The sequence below is a fragment of the Cuculus canorus genome, chromosome 7 (assembly GCF_017976375.1).
Source record: "Cuculus canorus isolate bCucCan1 chromosome 7, bCucCan1.pri, whole genome shotgun sequence".
Classification (NCBI taxonomy): domain Eukaryota; kingdom Metazoa; phylum Chordata; class Aves; order Cuculiformes; family Cuculidae; genus Cuculus; species Cuculus canorus.
Window position 1 is genome coordinate 37,799,345 of NC_071407.1, and position 25,275 is coordinate 37,824,619.

Consider the following 25,275-nt stretch of genomic DNA (forward strand, 5'->3'; position numbering starts at 1 on the left):
CCATTCTGCGGATAATGTGAAAAGTCACCACCAACACTAAAATCACATCGACTAAATAATCATTGCTTAGATGTTATGCTCAGGGCTAGCCATAACCTCTTTTCAGTCTGTCACTGGAAGAGAAAGTAGGAAAGTAAGTAGTCTATGGGCCATAGCCTTTCTTACAGCAGCCAAGTAACAATTTGGCATGTCAGTCAAGAGGCGAGAAGGACCGCAGGCAGCGAATACATGCTTTGAGGATAAACACTGTACTGCGGAGAGGATGAAAGTAAGCACACTGAGAAAGGGTTGCTATATTTTGTCTGAGGCTCAGTACCTTGTGCTGTTCGAGAAGCTGATCATTTCTTATTACCATTTTCAACTGCAGGTAGCGGCGCCTGCCCAACATCATTCCCACTGTCACATAAACCACATTTCATTTTCTATGTCACTAGCTAAAATTCTTCTGCCAAGCAAACCTCCAGCACACAGACAGTGAGGTGACGATGAGTTAACCTTGTCACAACTCATCCCATCAAAATTTTTAAGTCAGAGATGAAGAGCATGAGGAGCTATAAGAGGAATTCTCACCTTTGACTATCAAAGCAGCAAGTTATATTTAATGACAAGTTCCGATTGGACGCCCATTTACTTCTGCAAAGCCAACTTTCTCGACTTCTAGTGCTGGGGAAGGGGGGGCCCGGAAGGATAGCTGTATTGCACATCTTATAGCCTTGGGGGTGAAAAAAAAGATTTAATTTCACTCCATTAATCGGTTCTTATACTTCAAATGTTCCAAGGCATTTCTGGAATCTGGGTTCCCAACTTCCTACATCACTTCTCTCCTCTCCGCTTGCTCTAATCTGGTACCACTGCGAGGAGACCTGAGCACGGCAGACTACAATTAAGGTAATGCTTAGAACTGCCAACAGCATCAAGGAGATTTTTTTCCTCATGAAGTTCAGAGAAAATGAACAGAGAAGACGACGACGTTTTAAGACAAAATGTTTGAAGGAAATCATTTACAGATCGAACCTTTTAATTCTCCTGCTTGATTGTACGCATGCTATTTTGTTCATCACGCACTTCAGAATGAAAGAAAATAGTATCACATCTTTCTCAAGGAGTTATAGAAAGTTGCAGTGTCTTGTAGAGGATCCTGAAAGAGGCAGTAAAACAGCACTCTCTCATGAAACAGAGCTGCTGTTTAGCTAAAGCTCTTGACATATGCTTAATTACCTCTAGAAGTCTCTAAACAAATTTTAGTGGTTTCCCAAAGTAATGAGAGAGCGATCTAATTCACAACTGTTTTTGTATGTCGACTGAATGGATGATCCTCATGCAAATACCACCATCATACAGTGAGGACAAAAAACTGCCATGACTGTTAAATCTAGGCTTTTCCACAAAAGATTGGTCCAGCATGGTTTGGAAAGGAGAGTTGAAGCTATTACTGGAAATTCACGCAGGGGAAAAAAAGTACAGCTTCACATCAGGCATTTCCTATTTATTGCTGAAGCAACTCGAGTCTACTTCTCGTCTATAATAAACCCAAGTCAAACAAAAGATCAATAGCTGCAATTCATAGCTTCTTAGGGCCACTAAAATACTTCTTCCACATATAATTCTTCCCTAAGCAATAAAGATAACGTTTACATCACTGCCACAAAATCTTTTGTCCTAAGTATGCCAGGCCTTGATTAATGTTATGGATGATAAATTTGAAGGAAATTTCACTTGTGACTTATTTTATTTGTACCCTGCCATTTACATTGCAGTTGGGAATGGATGGGAGCATCCAATGTCCTGGAGAGGAAATATTCTTAGTCCTAATGTCAAGCAAGATTATTAATGCAGACAAACTCTAAGACAAACACTTTCATTCTAAGTATAACCAGTTTGCAAATAATAAGATCTGAGGCAAAGCCCAGGGCCTTATCTTCCTTGATTGATAAAAAAAATGTAAATAATGCTCCCAATCTCCACATCAGGACTTATCTCTATTCAATTCAAGAAAACTACACTTAAATTATGATATCCAAAATAACAGCTATCCCTTACCAAACAGGGGAAACAGTTGCTCAGATCTTAAAATATTGGGAGCGACAAGGACCAGAATAAAATACAGATGAACTATATAACAGGCAAATTGCCACGCTGTTCATGTTCAGTGCTCCAGGAGAGAGAGAGAGGCTGAAGAGTGACATTCCTAATGGGAACCTAACAATGACTGGATGACAACAAAGTGTTGAAGTCAGAAAAAGTGATGGGTAAATAGGCCTTAGTCGAAACAACTGGTTTCGGCCTTAGTCACTAACCTTTTTGAATGCACAGAAGCTGCATAACCACAGCAAACAACACCCACCGGGCCATGGGAAAGGGGGAAGCATGTTATTCTTTTCCAGTCTGTTCCTACCAGCAAGGCTGCAAGCCTCGAGTATTTTCAGACCTTGTTTCCTTCCAGTGGAGGGCATGAGAACTTGAAAAGTGGTATCTAGCGACACTCTACACCTCTCCAAGTTATAAAGAAGAAATGGCCAGCTGGACTGTAAAGAAATTAAGGAGAGAGAAGAGACTGAGACTGAAGGGAAAGACAAGGCTGGAGCTTGTCATTAATTACACTAATGAAAAAAGATCAGAAAAAGCCTGGGGAGGAGACAAAGAGAAAAGCTGTCAAACACACAAAAATAAATACCCAGAGAAACACAACCAAACTAAAATCTCACACATCCAAAAAAAAAAAGAAAATATAAAAGATGAGAGCTTCAGTGGGAAAAGAAGTTAAAATCATGTACATTCCAGACACGTCCCTGCCAAACGCACAGGACTGACAGGAGAGGTCGCCACTGTTGTGTCAGTCACGGGCCATGTAACCTCCTGGGCTCCAATCCTGCGTATCTATTTGTGGAAGAGAAAGAGGATCGATCTGCTGTCCAAGCAGCTGAAAAGCACCTCCAGGTCACAGCACTGAGACATTACTGTTTCTGGGGGATGAACCAGCAGTAGCTGGTAGCTTGTATCCAGAGCCGTACAGCTCAGGCTAAATAACCCGGATTTTGAGCGTACCGTGTGTTACACATCGCGTAACATGGTTAGAAGCCAACATACAAAATAGGCTGGGTTTGTCACACAGCCTGGCAGAGACAAAGCCGGGGAAAAATGGGCTTGCATCTAACCCAAAAGCTCAGGTTCAGTGCCTTAATCACAAATGGATAAAGCTGTGGCATCTCTACCAATGCCTTTATACCATAAACCAAACTTGAGAACTTCAAACCAGGCGAGGAATGTGGGCTGCCAGAGCCTCCAGCGGCAATTCCCCGTGCCTTCTTGCAGGGTCTGCTCTTTACTTAGAACTAGAGACCTCACTGTTATAAAAGGAACAGACATCTCTGCTGACCTGCAAGGTCTGTCTGAAAGGCACACCCCGCTACAGAGGGGCTCAGGGCAAGGAGCTCTCTGTAGCTGCTCCCGAGCTCTCTTACGGCCGCTGAGGAACAGCGTGCCCAGCTTATGCTTTCCGGTCTAGCTGGGATTGATGACCATGGTATTTACTATCACGCATGGATGTGGTATTACTAAATATACACAATAACGTAATGTATACTCGATGTCACACTGTACATGACTGTTACTGTGAACGCCACCACAAGATCTGTTTTAACGTAGTTCTACTTCAGCTTATTTATTTTGGGACAAAAAACGCTTCAATAATCTTTGGTACAGAACTGTTCCTCACCCCAAAATAAAGACGTCTTTCAAAACGGAATTACAATTTGCCTAAAATCTTTTCTGACTGAAACCTGTGAGTAATCTATTCTTTCTAAGTATTACTTAAATCACCCCTTTCCTGTTAGCATTTGGAATCAAAGTCTCTATGGGGAACATTATCCACACAACGCAAGCAGACAAGTTGCACAAACACTGAAAGTTTGGGAGTCTCCTAAAGCTCACCATAATAAAAGAGCTGCTCCATGGAGAAACCATTCTCTCACAGAAGAGAAAACTTGGCTGGACAAATTCCTTAGTCAGTTTGTACTGTCGAAAAGAAATTCATTTGAGGAGTTCCTCAGAGGAGGAAGTAGAAAATCCTTTATCTGTTTATCTTGTTCCTTTTCATATATTTAAGACCTATTCCTCCCCACTGCGCTCACAGATCAAAATAAATGCGCTACATTAAAGCAGTATTACAGTTCTACAGTATGGAAAGATTCCACTGATTTTGGGTTTTTTGGCAGTCTTGTCTCACTGATTACAAAAAGCTCTGTTACGTAGAAGCCTTTTCAACAGAAGCCTTTTTGTAAACAAGATCTATGTTGAGTGCGCCTTTGCTGAAAGGGGCACGCGTGCTCTATTCTTGATAGATAACGGAACTGAAGTGGAGCAGATGCAGGTAATATTTACAGGAGTAACAGAGAATTTACTGTAATTAATTAATTCTCTGTGTGGCATTCAAGTAGTGAATCTTTGTCTAAATTACCTTGATCTAGCACTACCTGTTTGCTCTAAGGAAGATAATTAATTTAAGTGTCACGGGAGACAGACGCTCTAAATTATTAAGGAGCTTCTAAGATGACTGAAATACCCAAGTCTAAATTACACAATGAAACACAATGCACTGAAATACGGCACTCATGATTCACTTGGTGAAGAATACCCTTTTGAATTGTCGATCTGATCCCATCGAGAGCAGACAGGAAGGAGGAAGACAGCGTGGTATCAGTGTCTACACAAAGCCCTAGATCGCCTGCGATCTCTCCTGTCCAGAGAACCTCAGACTATACCTCAAACAGCACAACCTCAAAGGAGCAGATGGACCACAGCTTCTGCTGGACTTCCAAAGCAGTCCAGTGGCCTCACAGTTGAATCTTTTAAGACATACAAATGAATCTGGACCCTGATAGTATTTTCTGAGTACTACAAAGTGACTGTGACAAGGGGCGTCAATGTTGTTGCTCTCCTTCAGTTGTACCGGGAAGGAAGGCTGTAGCTGCCTGGGAGATTGGGAACAGCCCCGGGATGACTGAATACCTCATTACTAATTCCCTAATGGTTTTATAAACCAGACACTGAGCTGCTCTGTTCTCCCAAGACTTGGGCAGAAACACAGTTCTGAAGTGTTGGGTGTCTGTTTTCAGGACTAGACATTTGTACTGGGAGGTTTGAATTCTACTTAAATCACACAATACCTACGAAGACAATACAATGGGGCTTCCTGTTTCACCGGTATAAATGAACTGACACGTGCACATCTGCACAAGCCAAAAACAAATAGCACAGAAGGCTTTTTCTTTCTTCTAACAGAAGTTGTGCATATTTATTTCTAACTTCTCCTTCCTAAATGCAGAGACACGAATTCTTGCCTTAAAATCCCATTCAAACACACTACAATCTGAAAACAACTGGAGCTCGATATAGTTTTTCATTCGCAGGTTATTCTTCTGCCCATCCACAACTAGGTTTTGTTACTAGGGAAATAAAAATATTCTCATGGCTACTGAATTAATGCACAATTAATTGTGTGTTGTGTTCTGCTGTTACCAGTGAGGGGTAGTAGGTCTTGTTATTCCAAGGTCAGAGGAAAAACGTAAGCCTGTTAATTTTCCAGGTTATAACTCAGTACAACAATAACTTCGGAAGTAGAGTTGAGCATTTTAAGCAATGGGGAGTGTTATAAGGCACGCAGAAGTGATGAAACGGTGTCAGCCAGCCCAATCCACTAAATGGAAAGCTGTACTGCTCAGTGAAAGCATAAATAGATCTCTATTAATTTTGATGGAATAAGCAGTCCCCAAAAGTCAAAAGGTGTCAATATGACTGTCACCACACAACATTAGGCACTTAAACAAGCCCCATGGCTTAGAATACAAAAACCTCAACTACTTAGTGCCATAGCAACCACTGTTAAAAGTCTCTTAGACTCTTTATTAATGACAGAAAAAAAGGAGCTGGAAAAAAAAATCATTAAACTACCAAAAATGTAAGGTGTGCATGACCACAGACTTTTCAAATGCAAAACCGTTTTCAATAGACTTCACAGATGATGATGGGAAACAGTTAGTTTTCTCTAGAGACTGTTGTGGATGAACAGAAGGGCTGAATCCATATTGCATATGGTGCACTGGCCCAGCACTCCACGGGGTTTACAGCAGAGTGGAGCAGACAGGGCGCACAGTGCTGGCCTGGCTTGGTTGTGGCTGTGAGGAGAAGAGTTTCAGTCCCAAGATCAGGAATCCAGTAACTTGTGGGTTTTGGAAGGTAGTGATTCATACCCCCATGACTATGGAAAAGGCACCTGGATGAACCACTGCTCCCCAGAAGACTCGTGCTAGGGCTGCTGTTCCCCAGGCAGAACCATGATCCAGCATGGGAAGCGTCCTGCTGCCCCATGTGCTGACCTCCAAACTCCTGGAGATACCAGAAGTGGAAAGAAAGGTCCATTTTGGCATGTCTCCCATTGCCAGGGAAGACCTTGTCATGGCTAGAGATGGCAATCAACGTGCCAACTGTAATAGTGTTAAAGGTAGCAAAGATGACGAATCTTTCCAGCCTTTTCCTTCTGTTTGCTTCAGGTGAGCCAATCTCGGAGTCTGTTGACTCAGTGCTGAAATATAGGCGTCACCCACCTCTGCAGCTTTCCTTATCTCCATGGAGAAAAACATTCTCAGTTTCATGAGAACAATGTTGAACAGACAAGAGAACCATCAGCTCGAGTCTGACAGCTTTTAAGTCAGCGTGAGATAAACTTCTTTCTGAAAGCTTCAACAATGTCAAAGCATAGCAGTATCTCCTATCTGAAGCAGTCCCTCTAAAATGCAGCATTTTGTACAGTTACTTAAAAATTAAATGAGCTGAAGTTATGCCCCTTTGGCATCTATGTATTATAACACATGCTAAAAATCTCTGTTGACAACAGAATTTTACTGAAAAACATTGTTGATATTGAAGTGTCTTGAGTACTGTTCACAATTTCTGAAGCAAATTCACTGGTTGAAATTACAAAGACTGAACTTCCTTTTTTGTTTTTTTTTTGTTGGTTTTTTGTTGTTTTTTTTGTTGGTTTTTTTTTGTTATTTTTTTTTCTTTTTTTTACATTTCAGATGTCTGAAACGTAGAAATGTTTTCTTTTTTCCACTATGTCAGGGTACTAACATTCCCTTTATGCAACTTTATACTTAAAGGCTATCAACTAAATAACCCACCTCACAGCTAAACTGCCAGCGCAGCCATGGCTGATTGTGCTTAAGGATGAAGCTCAAACTACATCACCTCTTGAGGTCCCGTGCGACCCGAATTATCCTGTGATGCTGTAACTGTTGTTCATAAAACCTAAATACAAAAATGTACAAAGACCACATTTTCATGTTGTAACTGAAAAGGAAAGTTCTACTTGAAAAAAAGATCAACAACAACAACAAAAAAACCCTCAAAATACACCAATAAAGTTTTTTCCCTTTAAAAGTCTTTCAAATTTTAAAGAATCAAGCAAACACAGAGAAAGCTGTACAGCCTAGAAAAGGCTTACTTTAGGTATATTTGGCTCTAATAGCTAGTTTCAAACAGACCACTGTTGGATGGAAAGAAATGAGGGGTTTTATGTTATTAGATAAAATATGTTATTGTCACTTAAATTAAGTTGCACCTGCCTGTGGAATTTACTGTGATTTTAGGGAAATGGAAGCAAGCTCTTCAATGAAATAATTGCTTTTCTGTAGGCATTAATGAAATTGTTCAAAAAAAGCAAGCCTTGATGACGAGCAGTAGTTGAATTAGTTTTGGTAGCAGTTGTTTTGTAATTGTAGGAGGTTTCTTTTTTCCCTGAAGAGACACCATTTCTTTCTGAGATAAAGTAGTTAAAAAGAAAAGGTCCTCCATGAAATTTCACTGACCTGCTGAAAGAAGCATCCACGTCCTCGCAGTCTGCCGTGCTACCAACTAGCAATTTAACCGAGTCCCTGACCCAGCAGGAGCCTGTCAATTAGCAAAGCGAGTCCAAAAGTGCTGCAAATCAAAGAAGTTGTGCGAAGATGCAAGGAAGCCTTGCAAATTAATCAAACCCACTGTTTCCTGGCATGGAAAAGGCATGGAGACTTAATAGGCCGAGCTGCTCTGCTTCATCTACCTGTTTGTATCATAAAAGCCAAGTGACTCATACAGCGTTGCTTGTGACACTGGCAAGGCCTGGGAGCTCCTCATACTCTTGTTCCATCTGCTGTCGCCGGAGGCTCCGGGTGCAGGAGCCGCCAGGTCAGCTTGTCAAGAAAGCCATATCTCTGGACCCTTTTAAGAAGAAAGATGTCCCACCGCTGGCAGAAAGTAACATTACTGAAGGAAACGGCTACCGCCAGGTAAGAAGGAGTGATGAAGACCCCAAACCGTTCTGCAGCAGGGAGAACACACACAAGAGTGTGACTACATTTCACAGTGAGAACAATTAACACATGTGCCTGCAGGTACTAAAGTCCAGGAAAAAAAAACATACGTTATAGAGGGGAGAAAACAGATAATGAGAGAGCGGGGGAGTGGATTTCTTTTTTAATTGTATGTTGTTGTTACAGCAACAACAACTTACCACCATCGCCCATCAAGAGCATCCAGTATCAAAGGGTTCTGCTGCTGTTCTGCTCATCTTCCTGCTTGCCAAGGGACTGCTACACCAGCAAGAACTGTTATGCTTCTTGAGAACCGCTGGGTTTTATGCCAGCGTTGGGAAACCACAAACACCTTTCACTGACGTTACAATAGTTCGAGTTCCGATTATTTGATTTCCTTCTGGGGTACTCTTGAAACTTTCTTAAAAAAAACCTCCACTATAAAAGTCCTTGAAATTTGCATAAAGTTTGCATAAAAGTCCTTGAAATTTGCATAAAGTTTGCATAAAAGTCCTTGAAATTTGCACTTACTTTTTGTGAACGTTGCTGTTCTTATTTCTATTACCACACCTCTAGGAACCTCTAGCCCTGTCTTCACTAGACTAGGCAACATATGAAGAATAAAAGGACATTCTGTTCCCCAAATAAAAAATTCAAAAGCCATATCTCACCTTATGTACTACTATTTTACGTTAAGCAGTGTGACACGATTAACTGGATTTCTATTTAAAAAGTAGCTATTATCTTCTGAGTGTTAAAATGGACCAGATGTCCAGTTACGTTCCAGGACAAAGAGAATGAATCTCTGGATGAGGGGAAGAGGAAATATCTTTTCAGCAGCAATTCTATGCCCCAGATAGCATTTCAGCAGAGCAACAGAGTCTGAAACAGAACACAAGTCTTTAGATCTTCACATTTCACAGTTGGATCTTAGAAATGAAAACAATTGAACTCATAGCTATCAAGAATGGAGGGTATTTCACAAGTAACAAAATTACAGATATTAAGATTAATTACCAAGGATAACGGTGATCAGAATTTTAAAGGAAAACGTGTAGGCTCTGTTACAGTTACTCACTGTTGACACAGAATTGCCTAAAGGCTCTAAAACTTTCTCCATACTTTAGGGAAAAAAGTTCTGAGCAAACGCTGAGCAAAAGGGCAAACATTATAAGTTGAAGAAGCTAAAATAGAGAAAAGAACATGAGACAGAAATAATACATAGGGTTTTCTTCTGCTGCAGTGAAGACAGGGTGAGCAAGGGTCCAAACTACAGAGCTGTCGTGATGGCTCCTTACCAAACTGTCAAAGATTTCTCTGTTTCAAACTCAAAGCTGAACACTGCCTCCTAGGATAGCTCAGAAAATGTGGATCTATTATTTTAGCTCTGCTCACTGTAAGACAGATCCACAGAAACTTGCCCTCCATCCATGCTGTTGTTCCATGGCACAAATCCACAGCAGAACTGCTGCATTCCCATGTACCTTACCTCATCCAACTCTGATAAATTCCCCTTTCGAGATTGCTAAAAACCGTTAGAAAAACTAATTCCAGTGCCTCTGTTTGACAAAGAAATAAAACCCCTTAAACAGCCCTCCATTTTTTAAATATGGTAACTGAAAATCACCATTGTGTTCCACTAAGCACAAACGTGAGCAGTACTCTCGTAGTTTGATTGCTGGGTCACATTAATGCAAACATAGAAGACTCCTGATAAAAAAGTTTTATTTTTTAAGAGAAATAGCATGGAGGCTTTACCAGATTTCTCCTGAGAACTTAAAAAACTCTGAAGGTGGACAGTGCTTTCATCTGTCACTTCTGAAAAGAGTTCAATGCATTTGACTAGATAAAGTACAAATCTATAACGTAGCTGCCCAGGTAACTGATTGTCAGGAGAATGGAAGACTGTTTACTTAATAGCACGGAGAAGAAACAGTACGAAGATCTGCATAACGCAAAACCTGGGCTGCACTGATTCTTGTTGAACAATAAAAAGAGGCAGAAGTAGCAGCAAAGTCACTGTTTTGAGACCAAAGGACATTACCCCAGTGATACACACACTTCCTCTACACAGATCTTTTTCAGATAGAGGAAAATTGTTGCCAATTACTGATATATTTGATCAAGACCCATATAAAAGCTACTACAATTAGACTACATCAAGTGCCTAAACTGCATCCCGTAACAGCCCATTTTCTTAAACTTTCACAGGAAACTCACCCCATCTGGTCTGCCATCCGAGGCTGTAACGATCAGAATATAGCGATCAGTGCTCTCTCTGTCCAAGGGCTTTCCTAAGGCTAGCAGTCCAGAACTAGTAATAAAACAAAAACATAATATGTTATCACCACAGTTTTAAGGTATCTACAAGCACTTTTGTTCCACTACTTTGCATTACACAAACGTTTCCCCTTTAAGCAAGTTAATAAGCTTTTAGGCTTTATTACAACTGAAAGCATGTTTGCTGCGGGTGAAGGTTAATAAAAAGGATGAGCCAATTTCTAATGCTTTCTGCTTTGATACATGTATAATTTAGGATTAAAATAAAACCCTAGTCATCTACAGGATTATAAAAGAGACAGACCTCCGCTGAACACAGCACCTGCATTTGTTAGAAAGCTGCAGTGCTATAGTAAATGAGAAGAGAGACTCACAAGCCATCTATTAATCAGAGAAGTCCCGACAGCCTGGACAGGACTGCAGCAGTAAACTCCGGAACACAACACACACACGGTTTTGAGTATGGGGTTCCTCAGTTTTACAGGAAAAGGCTACTAACTTCCAAAACAGATACAGTTTTACAAAAAAAGCTATTTTAATGAGCTGCAAATTCCAGTTAACTGCTGACAAACAACCTAGACGTCTCTAGGATGAGCTAATTTCCTCATGCAGAAGTCTAGAAGCCACCTGGAGGTGTGCTGTGGCAACACAGAGACGTTCCCACCATGGACTCATTATTTTTGTATTTGGAAGCATCAAAAAATTATGGTTCCGTTGAAAATGCTATCTAAGCAAGCTGAACTCTGCTTACCTGAACTAGCAAAAGTGGCACTTCTGTGACCAGCCCCAAAGCTCTGCATTTCATTTACAGGTTTTTGGAGTCTACTGCAACATGGTCAAGTGTGTAACAAACTGAGATCTCAAATGCCACCCAGTCCACAGGCTGTTCAATAAATACGCACCGGTGACCATGGACGACATTTCTCCTCTTGCATGGCAAAGGAGCTTCACCCGTGAAACTCTTCCAAAAGCCACATGTGCGGCTTCTGATATTTTAAGAAAAGTATAATAGCACATGATTTTGCAGTGCAAAATCCACCCGGGCTGGGATCTTGGTATGCTGTGACTTTCAACGCGTTATTCCATTTTTAACAGGCATATCAGTCACAAACATTCATCAAGCACAAGAATAAACTTCATTGGTTGAGCTCTTTATGTTCATAAACAAATAATCTAAAGATCCACTTGCTCAGAAAGAGGCCTCATCAAAAGAAACCAACCAAGCCAAACCGAAATCAAACAAAATCACAGAATCACACAGAATCACAGAATCACAAGGTTGGAAAGGACCCACTGGATCATCCAGTCCAACCATTCCTAACACTCCCTAAACCATGTCCCTCAGCACTTCATCCACCCTTTCCTTAAACACCTCCAGGGAAGGCGACTCGACCCCCTCCCTGGGCAGCTGTTCCAGTGCCCGATGACTCTTACTGTGAAGAATTTTTTTCTGATATCCAACCTGAACCTCCCCTGATGGAGCTTCAGGCCATTCCCCCTTGTCCTGTCCCCTGTCACTTGGGAGAAGAGCCCAGCTCCCTCCTCTCCACAACCTCCTTTCAGGGAGTTGTAGAGAGTAATAAGGTCTCCCCTCAGCCTCCTCTTCTCCAGGCTAAACAACCCCAGATCCCTCAGCCGCTCCTCATAAGACTTGTTCTCCAGCCCCTCACCAGCTTCGTTGCTCTTCTCTGGACACTCTCCAGAGCCTCAACATCCTTCTTGTGGTGAGGGGCCCAGAACTGAACACAGTATTCAAGGTGCGGTCTCACCAGTGCCGAGTACAGAGGGAGAATCACCTCCCTGGACCTGCTGGTCACACCGTTTCTGATCCAAGCTAAGATGCCATTGGCCTTCTTGGCCACCTGGGCACACTGCTGGCTCATGTTCAGTCACTGTCAACCATTACCCCCAGGTCCTTCTCTTCCGTGCAGCTCTCCAGCCATTCTTCCCCCAGTCTGTAGCACTGCACAGGGTTGTTGTGCCCCAAGTGCAGGACCCGGCATTTGGCCTTGTTGAACCTCATGCCATTGGTCTCAGCCCAGCAGTCCAGCCTGTTCAGGTCCCTTTGCAGAGCCTCCCTCCAGCAGATCCACACTTCCTCCCAGCTTAGTGTCATCTGCAAACTTGCTGAGGGTGCACTCAATGCCTTCATCGAGGTCATTGATAAAGACATTGAACAGAGCTGGACCCAGTACCGAGCCCTGAGGAACTCCACTTGTGACTGGCCTCCAGCTGGAGTTAACTCCATTGACCACCACTCTCTGGGCCCGGCCATCCAACCGGTTTTCAGCCCAGGAGAGTGTGCGCCCATCCAGGCCAGAGGCATATCGTGGGAGGTGTCCCTGCCCATGGCAGGGGGTTGGAATTAGATGATCTTTAAGGTCCCTTCAAACTCAAACCATTCTATGACTCTACAATTTAGTAATATAAATATATGTCACTTTAACCATCATGATATATAGGTATACATAAATATGTATGACTATATATCATTACTACACGTGTATAAATAAATACATATGATTATAGAAATAGATGTTAAAATTACACATTATACATATTTTTTATTTACATCTATACACATACTAAAACATACGTATATATGCAACTGTAGCTATTTGCATTACTGTCATAACTGGAGTACTAACGCTTGTTTGATTATTAAGACTTTAATTAGACTAACAGTAAATCCCTAGCTTTGCATGCACACATGGCCCACAAGACGACACTGAGTGTAGAAGCGGTGGGCTTTCCTGGAACCTATCCTGCAATTTCCGCGTGACAAATTAATAACACTGCATACCTCATTTTTGCTACCAGGTTCTGCTAAGGAATATTCATCTGAGCCAAATTAACCGTTTTAAACCATAAAATAAACTTTTTAACTAAACTTTTTATAATGTATAAGTAGCAGATGTTGAAACAGTAGTGATGCTACTGAGAAAGGCATTAATTTCCTTTGAGGGCTGTAGGAAAGTCACGGCTGTCATTAACTGGCACGAACTGCTGAACCATGCTCTGTACTTTAACAATTCTCTTATTTCCAGGTGTTTCTGCAAACCCATTAGCTGTCATAGTAGATGATATATATTTTTCAGCATTTGTTCAAGACATTGCAATAAAATATGAATGGAACAATTTCCCTTGGAAAGGAACAGTGAAAAAATCATAAAGCACTTATGTGGTAAACTATTAATTTACCAAGAAAAAAAAAATATCAAAACCCAGCTAAGAATAAAATATTGACAACAAATACTGTTTCACTAACCCTGAGCTCGAGTTGCATGGATCTGTTTAAATTTCCTCAGTACTTTTGCGCAATCACACTGCTTCTTCTATCTCGTCTTGATCAACTGCAATCTATGGTCTCCATGTCAATATATGAACATCCATGACAGAGGCTAATTTATAAACACTGCTGTGCTTTACTCAAGGATTCAGATGTACTTGCACTCATTTATTACCCCAGCTTTTAATCCCCACATTCCCTGGGGAATTTAAGGCGGTGAAAAATTACTACAGATCATGCTCAGCTTGTATTGCCAAAGAAGAAAGAACAAAGCCATCTCACAATCCTTAGACAGAGAATAAAAGAGATCTAGTGCGTAGATGTAAATCTGGTAATAATCAGTACTCATGCCGCCAGTGATGGAATTACACAGGGATTAACTGGCATGCTTCAGGATCCAGATGAGAAAAAGGAAGACAGAGAGAGAGAATCATATTCATGGTCTTTGCCTTGGCCTTAAAGGATCTAAAAGTGTATTTATGTAAAATTGAGATAAATTCCTGTAGCCTTAATATGCCACTCACATTAATGATATGCTTTGTTTAATATTAATCCTTCTTTAATCTCCTATCAAGGCATTTCAGCATCTAGAAAAAAATGTGCAAAAGGCTGAAGAAAATTTCACACAAATTCCAGGAAAACAGATGCAAGGAGAACAGGAAGGAGAAAACGCTTCAAAGAGCTCCCCTTTTTACCAGGAGGCAACAGATCAAAGACAAACGTGTGCCTGAGTTTGTGCTGAAACCCTCCACGTGCTGTGATGCTGAGACACGTGTGGCGGGAGTGCGAGGCCGTGCGGTGCTCAGCTCCGCGGACACAAAGGAGTGTGCTGTGCCCAGAGCCTCCAGAGAGCACACCAGAGACTTCTTACGTATTTGCAGATGGAATTCATACGCCACCTTTAACAGCTTGATTTCTGGGTATTGCCTCGGTGTTCACACCCACAGCTGGGCAACACAGCGGCTGCCTTGAATCCCATTTCTAGAACAACTGCAGCCCGCAGGTTTGGCAGGCCAGAAGTTGGCCTGAACTTGCACACATTTTTCTACGTCTCTCTGATATGTAGAACAATCAGGACTTTTATGGCGGGATGTGAACAGCGCTGTGATAAGCACGAAGCATACAAACCAGCTACCCATGAGTAGCCCACTTAGGAGCATCTGTCACCATGGCCAGGCACACTCCTTGCTATTCAAGCTCTAAAGGTCACAGAGTAGGTCAGAGCAAGTTTCTTTACATCAAGGAGAGGACTACTAGCACCGCTTGTGCAGAAAACCCTACAAACCTGCACTGTGCTGGAATCACGGAATCATAGAATCCCTAGGTTGGAAAAGACCTTTGAGATCATCAAGCCCAACCATATCTGTCCATTACTAAACCACATCTCTAAGCACCTCATCTCCCCGTCTTTTAAATACCTCCAGGGATGGGGACTCAATCACCCTGCGCAGCCTGGTCCAGTGCCTGATAACCCTTTCAGTGAAGAAGTTTTTCCTAATGTCCAATCTGAACCTCCCCTGGCGCAGCTTGAGGCCATTCCTTCACCCACCTCACTACAACCTCCTTTCAGGGAGTTGTAGACAGTGATAAGGTCTCCCCTCAGCCTCCTCTTCTCCAGGCTGAACGAACCCAGTTCCCTCAGCCGCTCCCCCAGAAGATTGTAGCCACAAATCCCAATGCTTCATCAGAGCTAATGGACAAAGTGCACCTTCCCTGGTTTTCACTGTAAACTCCACCCCTGAGCAATGAATAAAACCAGCAGCTCAACACCCTTTCCTGCTCTTGCTGCCTCAGTGAAACAGTCTCCTCTCTCTAACCTGTTCCTTCTCTTTCCTGGCAAGTCTCTATTATTACAGGGCCCATCAATCTTGGTAGATAACGGCATGAGCACATCTTGCGATCTTCAAGGCTTTAGTCACATTGTGGCATAAGCGATTTGATCCTTGGTATACAGGAGGTTTATCACACTAAGTCACCTAGTGCTTCCTGGGAATATATAGACCTGTTTCAGTACAATCTCTCCCTCACACCCAATTAGAACAATTATCTGCAATTATACCCATACACCATGAACAGATAAGCCCCAGGTTACTTTTGTCTCATCATCTACCATTCCTTCCAGCTCACCTGCCTCCCCCCTTCTTCCTGCAAAGGAAAAGGAGATTTTGAAGTGTAAACAACCGCTGCTTGGGTAAAAGAAAGAAAGGAGTGGTGGTGCAGGCACAGACCGACTTCGTGCTTATAACTTCCTACCATGCCCTCTCTTCCTCTACTTAAGCTGGTATTCAATTTAAGGAAAAGACATTTTAAAACAATGCTCAAAAGACTTCCCACTACAGACTAAACCACTTGAAGGCAGGAAACTAAATCAAAAATTGTACCTGTCATTATTCAAGAGCTGGCAAGTATAAGGTTTTTAATTAATCCCTGGTCACTCTTTTAAATAGAATGTTTCCACCTCAGTGAGTTTTACCTACTAAAGTGTTTAAAATAAATAAATAGTCCCCTGTGAAAAATTCCAGAGTGCAATATCATTCCCTGAGCTCTCATTAATGTCTAAGAGTTGATCTAAGGAACAGCTGAGTATGTCTGATTACAAGTCTTTTCTTGTGCTCTCAGCCCACATATTCACTTGACTCAAAAGTTACCAGTCTATTTTCTAAGGGTTTTCCACTTACCTTTGAGAGAGATTAAAAACTTGTTGAGGATCTCCATTCTGAATGAGGTATCTTATAGGGTCACCCTCTCTATCAAAAGCCTTTAAGAAAAAAAGAGGATAAAATGAAGTCAGTTACAAGACTTGCTTCTTTTTTTCCTTCAGTTTATTAACTGGAAAATTAACCCCTGAAGTTCTATTAAAGTTATCTACAGGAATGACACTAATCTCTTTATTTCTAAGGCAACACTGGTAACTACAGATGGTCTACTTGAAATAAATCCATAGCATACCAGAATTCTTTTCCTACAGAGAAGCAACAATATCCTGAATACAGGCTGCCAAATTACTACCAGACATGAACACACAGCATCACACGTATGAAATTCAGGCTTTATTTAGTTTTTTTTTTTCATGCAGCTACAGACTGATTAGACTGCATAGACTGCTTCTATTCTTTACTTCCAACGCTTCTCCAGATTCTTCCTTCTGTTAGTTCACCGGAATCCCAGTCCTTTTGCTGATGATCCTTTGAGCATCGGATACATTGCAGCACTCACCTTCCACCATCATTTGCTTTTGAGGGCACAAAGATCTGGTTGAGACTTTCAAGAAGGGCTGTTAACAGCATTAAAACAAGTATATTCCACCTACTAGGTGACTGAACAGCTTTCAAGAAACTGAGTAAAATACTTTTGAAGTTAAGCTTTGGCTAATCTATTTCAAAAAATGGCCTTGTAATTACTATTTTTCTTGTCAAGCGGACACACACCTTTTCCCCAAGAAGACTGTCAAGTTCTTTTCAGAGAAAAATACCATCTTCTGAACAGTCTCACAGTTACAGCTATTTGGCACTCAAACTCTAAAGGGATTAAACATGTTATGACAGGAAAAACAATAACACCGCCGTGAGTATTGCAAGAAGGCCAACCAACAAATTCAAAGAAGAGCAGATAGGATTTAATAAGAGAGGTCAAAATTTAAAAGATGATGAGGAGAGAGTATTTTGGTGTTTCTTATCTTACAACAACTAGATAGTTGTATCGATGATGTCAAAGGTCTTTTCCAACCTAGCGATGCTATGATTCTATTCTTTTTCTTAACTCTTTTCCTGCAGACCGCAGTCAAGAGCCATCTCTGGGCTGCTCCAAAAAAAACTGCTAAAAAGAACTTAAGAACTGGCAGTTCTTAAGAGAAAAAAAGAAAAACAAGAATAAACCAACACCCAACATGGCCTCCTCTTCACCCCCAACAGGAAGAACAGAAGCACAAACTATTCCAGTGTGCAGGCAGGACAGGTAATCCAGGAAGAGACCATCTTGCCTTAACCAAAGGAAAGAAGCATGTAGAAAATAATGGCTAAATCAGATGAAGGGTTCCAGCATAAAGAAAAAGCAAGCACAACTATATGGGGTCAAAGTCAGACAAAGTCGAGGCAAAACTGTAATAGAAATAGAAGAGAATACAAAGGATAACAAAGAGATGTTTAATTACAGAGGAAACCTGAGAAGTGTAGTACCGTGCCACAGTACAAAAGCAGAAAGGATGATGGTGAGAGGGTCAAAGAGCTAACGTTTCCTGAGTTTCAGCTGCAATCAAGCAGCTGATAAAATTAACTGGCAACAAAGGGGTAAAATCTCAGATGAGAATAGGGAAAGAATAAGGCAAAGAATATGTACATAAACAGAGAATCTTTAAATCATCTGCTGATATTAAAGCCTGATGAAATTCATCCTAGTGTATAAAAACATGGGCTGAAGCAATCTCGAAGCCATTAGCGGTTTTCTTTGAAAACTCACAGAGGACAAACGTGCTGAAGGGCAAACACAAGGTACATCCTTCACAGAGGAAAGAGCCAAGAAATCACAGACCAGACAGGTAGAGCTCAATTCGCAGAAAACCACAAACAATCAAATCACTTGTGAGTATCTGCGATGACAATATGGAGATGGATAACAAAAAGCTAAGTTTGCCAAGAACAAAGTATGTCAAAGCAATCTAATCATCTTTTACAACAGGACAATGGGTCTTGTAAATAGGGAAAAAAGCTGTGGATGTAATAATGCATCTTTTTCACGCTGCCGTACGTGACATTTTCACAAACAACTTTAGACAACATGGTCTCCAAATGGGAAATGGGATTAAGCGAGAATGAATCTGATCATAAAAATTAAGGTCAGGAAGCAGTGGCTAGCATTTAGTATTGACTCAATTCTGCAAAGGTGTGTATATTTGTTCCAAAACTGATCAATATTTGTATTGACAACAACAGTGACAGAATAGAAAATTTGTTAATAAAATCCATGGCTGGCAGGGAGCGACAGGAGGTACCAGCACGTTAGAGCATGCGAGGGCAATTCAGGTGCTCTTATGCTGCACACGTGAACACTCAGTAAAAACAAGAGAAAAATTGTTAGCCAAGAATAAGAAACCATAGAAACATTGGATGCAGAAAATCTGGGTAGCTGGCAGCTTTGGACACCCATCATGGATCTTAAATCACCAGAGTCACGTTGTTTCTTCTGCCTTTAGTGGTCCTTTGTATTCGCTTTAACTTGCAGGGGATCTCGTCCTCACCTCACATTTAAGGGTATGTCAGAGGTTTGTTTATGGTCTACATTCATTCATAGCAAGTTGGGAGACTTTCAAAAAGACAGAAAATAAAAGGTTGGTTCTAGTTAATGTCATTTTCTTGTTATGTCCAAAGAAAAGCGACCTCTCAATCAACATGCTTAAAATAACGAAGGGAAAAGCTGATGGCGGTTTTAGACAAACTTCTGTTTTCTTTAAAATCAAAGACCAGCAAGTTATTATGTACATAAGGAAAATCATGAAGACTTGCAGGCGAGATGAACAATCTATACCTACTGTGTTCCAGATCAATGTACACAATGGCCTCATAAATCGTACACAGCGATTGCACGCTGCTTCCTTAATCAGCACATCGCTGGACTGTGATAGTGGTCCTATTTGCTTTGCAGGCTCCCCCCAAATGACACTATTTGCATATTTTAATTAATAATGGCTGGCAGAACACGAAGGAATAAACAGCTCCCAGGCATGCAATAAACTCTAAGGTTTACTTACAATTAATACTCTGGGGATCGTTTAATATCACATTACATAATCTTAGACGTTGTTTATTAAAACACCAGTCACAATCAAGTGGGTACTTTATGAAATAAGTAATAATAAACTTAAAAATACAACCTTCCACCATCTGCCTGAAAAAATTAACACAACAGGAGAAAGTAAAGTTTATTTTCAGATCATCTACTTAAAGCCTAATAAGCAAATTTCAATCAGCTACGATTGTATTGTTATTGACACTAATGTTTGTAAATCTTCTGATTTACTAACTTGGGAACGTTCAAAATAACTTGTTTGTTCTTTCCCAGTTTTTCTAATCTTCATGCTGTATGCAACACTAACAAAAACCTAAGAGACGGTCACAAAAGCATCATCTTTTAGCCCACTGCTCCAACTAGAATATACTGGTGTCCAGACCTTAAGGCATTGGTCAGATTCCTCATGAAAGAAAAAGTCAGTGTGAAAATTTACACATGAAATCCCTTCTTAAGTATTTGAGGTCTAGTAATATTCCATATTACCTACGGAACACAGGTGATACCTTAAGCTGTTGTTAAAATTCCACACAGCAAAAAGCAAGATGACTAATTTCTACCTTTCTGTTTGCCTGGAAAAGACAGCACAAGCTTGAATACTCAGTTCATGAATGTTTAAAATGTCCTGGCCAACTTTACACTGAGAATAAAAGGACGAAGACAGAAATACACTCTATATAATAAAGTCCTTTACTACAGCTGGATATAGTGCTGCAATGAGGCAGCTCGGCTCACACTGCAGGACAGCGCAGCCGCACTTCAGGTCCAGGACCATCAGCTCTACAAGAGATACAGTCCTTGGCGAATCCCCAAGACATGAAGCCACGTACATTTGTGATTTAACAATGAAGTATTTTTCATAAACAGAAATTGCCTGCCTGAATTCAAGCCATGCATAACGTATTGGTACTAGAAGAGAAATCCACATTGCAGTAACAAGTGGAAGACAGTGTTTTCTCTGCGCTTCCAAAGCTCTTAAAAGGAATTGATACTTTTCCCAAACGCAGTAACCTGGCACTTCTGGGGATCCTGGGCATGCAGCAAGAGATATATCACCGAAACGCACACCAGCATCCTACCCAGGGCGAGGGTGGCTGGCATGACTGCTGCGTCTGCTCCGACCCGCCCGGCACAGCCTGTCCCTCCCTGGTTTACTCAGCATAACATAACCAAGGATCATACAGAAAGAAAAATGATGCCTAAGTAAAATGTTTGGGGTTTAGTGAAACACCAAAGCAGCCATCCTAACAATGAGGTTCACTTTCTAGCCACATTGAAAATGTGTGAAATCCTTAAATATTAGAACCTGCTAATGGTTTTTCTGCCTCCAAAGATCACCCAGGCCTTTAGCCATATATGCCAGCACCTGCCAAGCAAACACAAAGGTTTCTGCTTCTCAGTGTGCTCCTGCCTCTTACTACTCTCTGGCGTTTCCAAAGCCAAGGGTCTCCCCACCAGTAAGGAGAAGGCTTCCGAGCGGCATAGCTCTTCTATTCTGAATTCACTGCAGGCTTTGAAGACACACCAGGAGTTAATTTTCAGCACTGAGCTAAATGAGTCATCTGCTCTCAGCGCAGGTAACTCTATCAGCCTAACCATCCATAATAATCTTAATCTTTCATCAGAAAACAATTTTAATAGAAACTTACCCATTCACCCGCATCAGTGACTCAATTAGAGTTCCTTTATTTCACACGCTTTAGTTTGGATTATTTTCTTTTCTGTGCATTTACTGAACACGCAAAACACACAGAGCCATACACCTCAGCTGACTGCCGAGTTCAAGACTCGGACAGAACTACACTGACTTAAAGCGGATAAGGCTCTCACCGTCTATGGCTTATGTTTAACTCAGGTACCTCCAGTCTTCTTTCTCCAAACGGACTTATATGATGTCTGGATAACTCTGTAATATTTACAGGAACGGCGCTCAGGAGAGCATGCCGTCCTGAGTTTATTGCTTTATACTTGAAGCCATAATTATTTCACAATAATATTAAGTTCTTGATCCACCCAAAACATCTAAAGCATTGTAATTTATCCATCTATTTTGCATAGCTGGCTTTCAAGATGTGGACAAAACACAAAGCAGCAAAAGCTTAGGGAACAGCAAATAAGTGAGGAGCAAGCTGATATATTAACCATGCAGCAGCACACAGAGAAGCAACCTGCGACTGCGAACTACAGCAGTGCAGCATTATTTGTAAGCCACACTGGGCTAATGTGCTTTCACTCCCTTCCACCTGCAGAGCTACGCTGGGTGGTCAGTTAGCACAGGGACCTCTGCTTTGGGTTAGCACGTTGACAGCAGTTGTTGCATACACCAAGGGAGTAAATATCTTTAGATGCTTTTCAAAACCAATGGGCTACACAAGGCTGAGTGTGAAAAATCTTGTTGAAATGTCATGTGAACGAGGTGTGGAAGGTCCTAAGCTCCTCTGATTTGCTGGCAAACATATATAGAGAGGTTTTAAAATAAAAAAAAACACCGTCCTTTTGAGTTTTGAGCCATTCATAGAACTTTTCTCATATACTTCAGTCCCATATGCAGCCCACAGCACCTTTTAGCACATTTAACATGAAAAAGAAGTTACAGAAATATCCAAGGTAAGCACTTTTCCTATATGGTCCATGTAAAAGGCGTTGTTTATTACAATTAAATAATTTTTAATCCCTATCAACGGTCCTTTCCCCCTGAATGCAAGGAGTGGGTTCTGCATGGCATGGACATAAACAGAAGGAATGTGGTAAAGCTTACAGGGAAGCATCTGTACCTGCAGGTTTAACAAAACAGCTCCAATTCTCATGGCCTCGCTGACTTCAAGGCTGTACATCAGCTGGGGGAAGCGGGGAGGGCTTTGATTGTTGGGTGGAAGGACCTCAATGTAAACAGTAGTAATAGAGCTCCTGCAATGCAAGGGAGGGAAAAAAAGAGTCAAAGCCAGTCCAAATCAATAAACTGACAAACACAAGGCAACAAACAACGTCTATTTTATACACTGCGTGTTCTCTAGCTCTAACAACCTCCCTTTGCTCCTTTAAAAGCTTCAAGACATATTTTTCATTCTGCATCAAAAATAAAGCAGGCTGCCACAATAACAGAAGAAAAGCTAAATAATTTCTTTAAAAGTAGCCAAGTGCTCTTTGAAAAACAAAGCAGGAAGATAATCAGCGCACACTCCATGTACAAAGACGACTCATAGTCCCCTGGAGATACTGTGTCCTCTGAAGAACATGACAAACTCTGAGATGGTAACTGCTCCTGCCGTGCACAATATCCACCCCTGGAGCATCCTTGCTGTGATTCGGTTTGCTACGTTTCTTTGGAAGAGAGGCAATAGAAAACGTTGACTGAGAGGACAATACTGGGAGAAGACTGATGCACATCACCCTAGAACAGGCTGCATCGATCTTGTGGCTCAAACGAACAAACCCAAGCCCACCTCAGGCTAGCGAGTTGCAGCAGTACAGGAGACAAAAAACAACAGGGGAAACCTGGGAAACCCTTCAAGTGCACCGAACCCCTAACCCAAATACACCACAAACTGCATTCCAGTCTGCAAGTCGAAGGTTCTGCTGGGAACATGGACACCCACGTCAGACCCTGCAAAGACCATGTTGTAGAAACACCTGCTATTCAACTCCAAATTTAGAAAGGGACGAAAAAGCGTCACTGAAGTTGAGAAGGAGATTTAAAATCTGGCTTAAAGTGACCTTTCTTGCATCTTTGCTCAGTTATCCCATCCACCTCTCCCCTGTACGTTAAAAACAGTACCCCTTCCCCAGAACAAAATCACAGAATGAATCATAGAATGGTTTGAGTTGGAAGAGACCTTAAAGATCATCCAGTTCCACCCCCTGCGATGGGCAGGGACACCTCCCACTGGATCAGGTGCCCAAGGCCCATCCAGTCTGGCCTTGAACACCTCCAGGGATGGAGCAGCAATTCTGAGGAGAACAAGTGTTGCACTGCAGGCACAGATTTTCTATACATAAGCCCATGTTAAAGTTAGTAAAACTCAGCCATTAGGGCTGTGGGAAACAAACCACTTCAAGACAAAGTGATTTGTCCCAAATTTTGTTGCACCTCCTTTCCCCTCCTCCCGATCTCTTTTTTTTTTTTTTTTTCAGTCTAGGGCAGAGGGAGAGAAAAAAGAACCATCTGAACTCATAGTGAGGTTCTTCCTGCAGGGCCAGCAAACTCAGAGCATTCTGAGACCTCTGCCAGAAACTTTACAGTTGAAATCGCTTCTGTGTTAACTAACAGAGTTCATTAAATACCAAAACATCACGACACTGATCGATATTTTGAATTAGCTGTACAGAATGCTGACCGAGCACAGTCACCGCTGTGTTAAAGATGCTCCTTGCTGCCCTTTGGCAGCAGGCTTCCTAACGCCACGCCACCGATCAGAGCTGGGCAGACCATCGCCGCAACACCGTGAGACACAGCTATGGGTTACGGGCTGCACCACACGGGGGCTTTCACCGCGCCCCAAGATAATGAACCAGGAATGGCTCTGTCCAGAAAGGCAAGTCCCACCTGCAGAAGAAGAAGCGCCACCCACCCATGTAGCCCACGGCCCACAGCCCACGAGGAAGGAATTAAACTCAGCCCAGGTTTCACAGATATTTTGACCAGCTTGCAGCACATACCAAGAGCTGTTTGCTGCTGCCCGCTTTGAACGGGAGACAAGACTCGTTCATCTGCAGAATTGCAGGGGGTGGAGGGGTCCACATGAGGTTCCAACAGCCCTACAGCTGGGCACAGCTCAGGCTCTCAGCCCTTCTGCTGGTGCCTCTGGGAAAATGGATTTAAGAAAGGGGAAAAACTCTAAACACGAGAACAATGTGGAAAAAAAAACCTGTGAGGAACAAGCCCTGCAAGAACTGAGGAGGAGGAGGTGCTCGGGCGGCGGAGCAGAGACTCCCTTGCAGCCCGTGAGGAGACCACGGTGGGGCAGGTGAAGGCAAGAAAGTGGAGCTGCTACAGATGGAGCATAACCTCTGCTCAGAGGCAAGGGAGTTGGGAATGAAGGAGTGAAGTTGAGCCTAGCAAAAAGAGGGAGTTGGTGGAAGTTGTTGGTTTAGTTTTTGTCTTTATTTCCACCCATCTAAACTCATTTTAATCAGGAATAAATTAAACTAATTTTCATAGAATCATAGAACGGTTTGGGTTGGAAGGGACCTTTACAGGTCACCCAGTTCCAAAGCCCTGCAGTGAGCAGGGACCTCCCACTAGATCAGGTTGCTCAGAGCCCCATCCAACCTGGCCTTGAATGTTTCCAGGAATGGAGCATCCACCACGTCTCTGGGCAACCTGGGCCAGTGTTTCACCACCCTCACTATGAAAAATTTCTTCCTAATATCAAGTCTAAACTTCTCTTTTAGTTTAAAGCCATTACTCCTTGTCCTATTGCTACAGGCCCTGCTAAAAAGCTTTTCCTCATCTTTCTTACAAGCCTTCTTTAAGTATTAAAAAGCCACAATAAGATCTCTTTGGTGTCTTCTTCAAGCTGAAAAAATCCAACTCTCTCTGCCTCTCTTCACAGGGGAGGTGTTCCAGACCTTTGATCA

The 25,275-nt window shown here is 42.0% G+C and overlaps 1 protein-coding gene across 11 annotated transcripts in view; it reads right to left on the minus strand.

The window, feature by feature from the left end:
* The window catches only part of PCDH15 (protocadherin related 15), an 855,028-nt gene that overhangs the window by 154,962 nt on the left and 674,791 nt on the right, over window positions 1–25,275 (minus strand). For all 11 annotated transcript variants that reach the window (XM_054071964.1, XM_054071953.1, XM_054071963.1 and 8 more), the window contains 3 exons: window positions 22,473–22,605; window positions 16,596–16,675; window positions 10,569–10,662 (listed from right to left, as the gene is read on the minus strand). In XM_054071964.1, coding sequence (XP_053927939.1) covers window positions 10,569–10,662; window positions 16,596–16,675; window positions 22,473–22,605 — 307 coding nt within the window. The remainder of the gene's footprint in view (window positions 1–10,568; window positions 10,663–16,595; window positions 16,676–22,472; window positions 22,606–25,275) is intronic.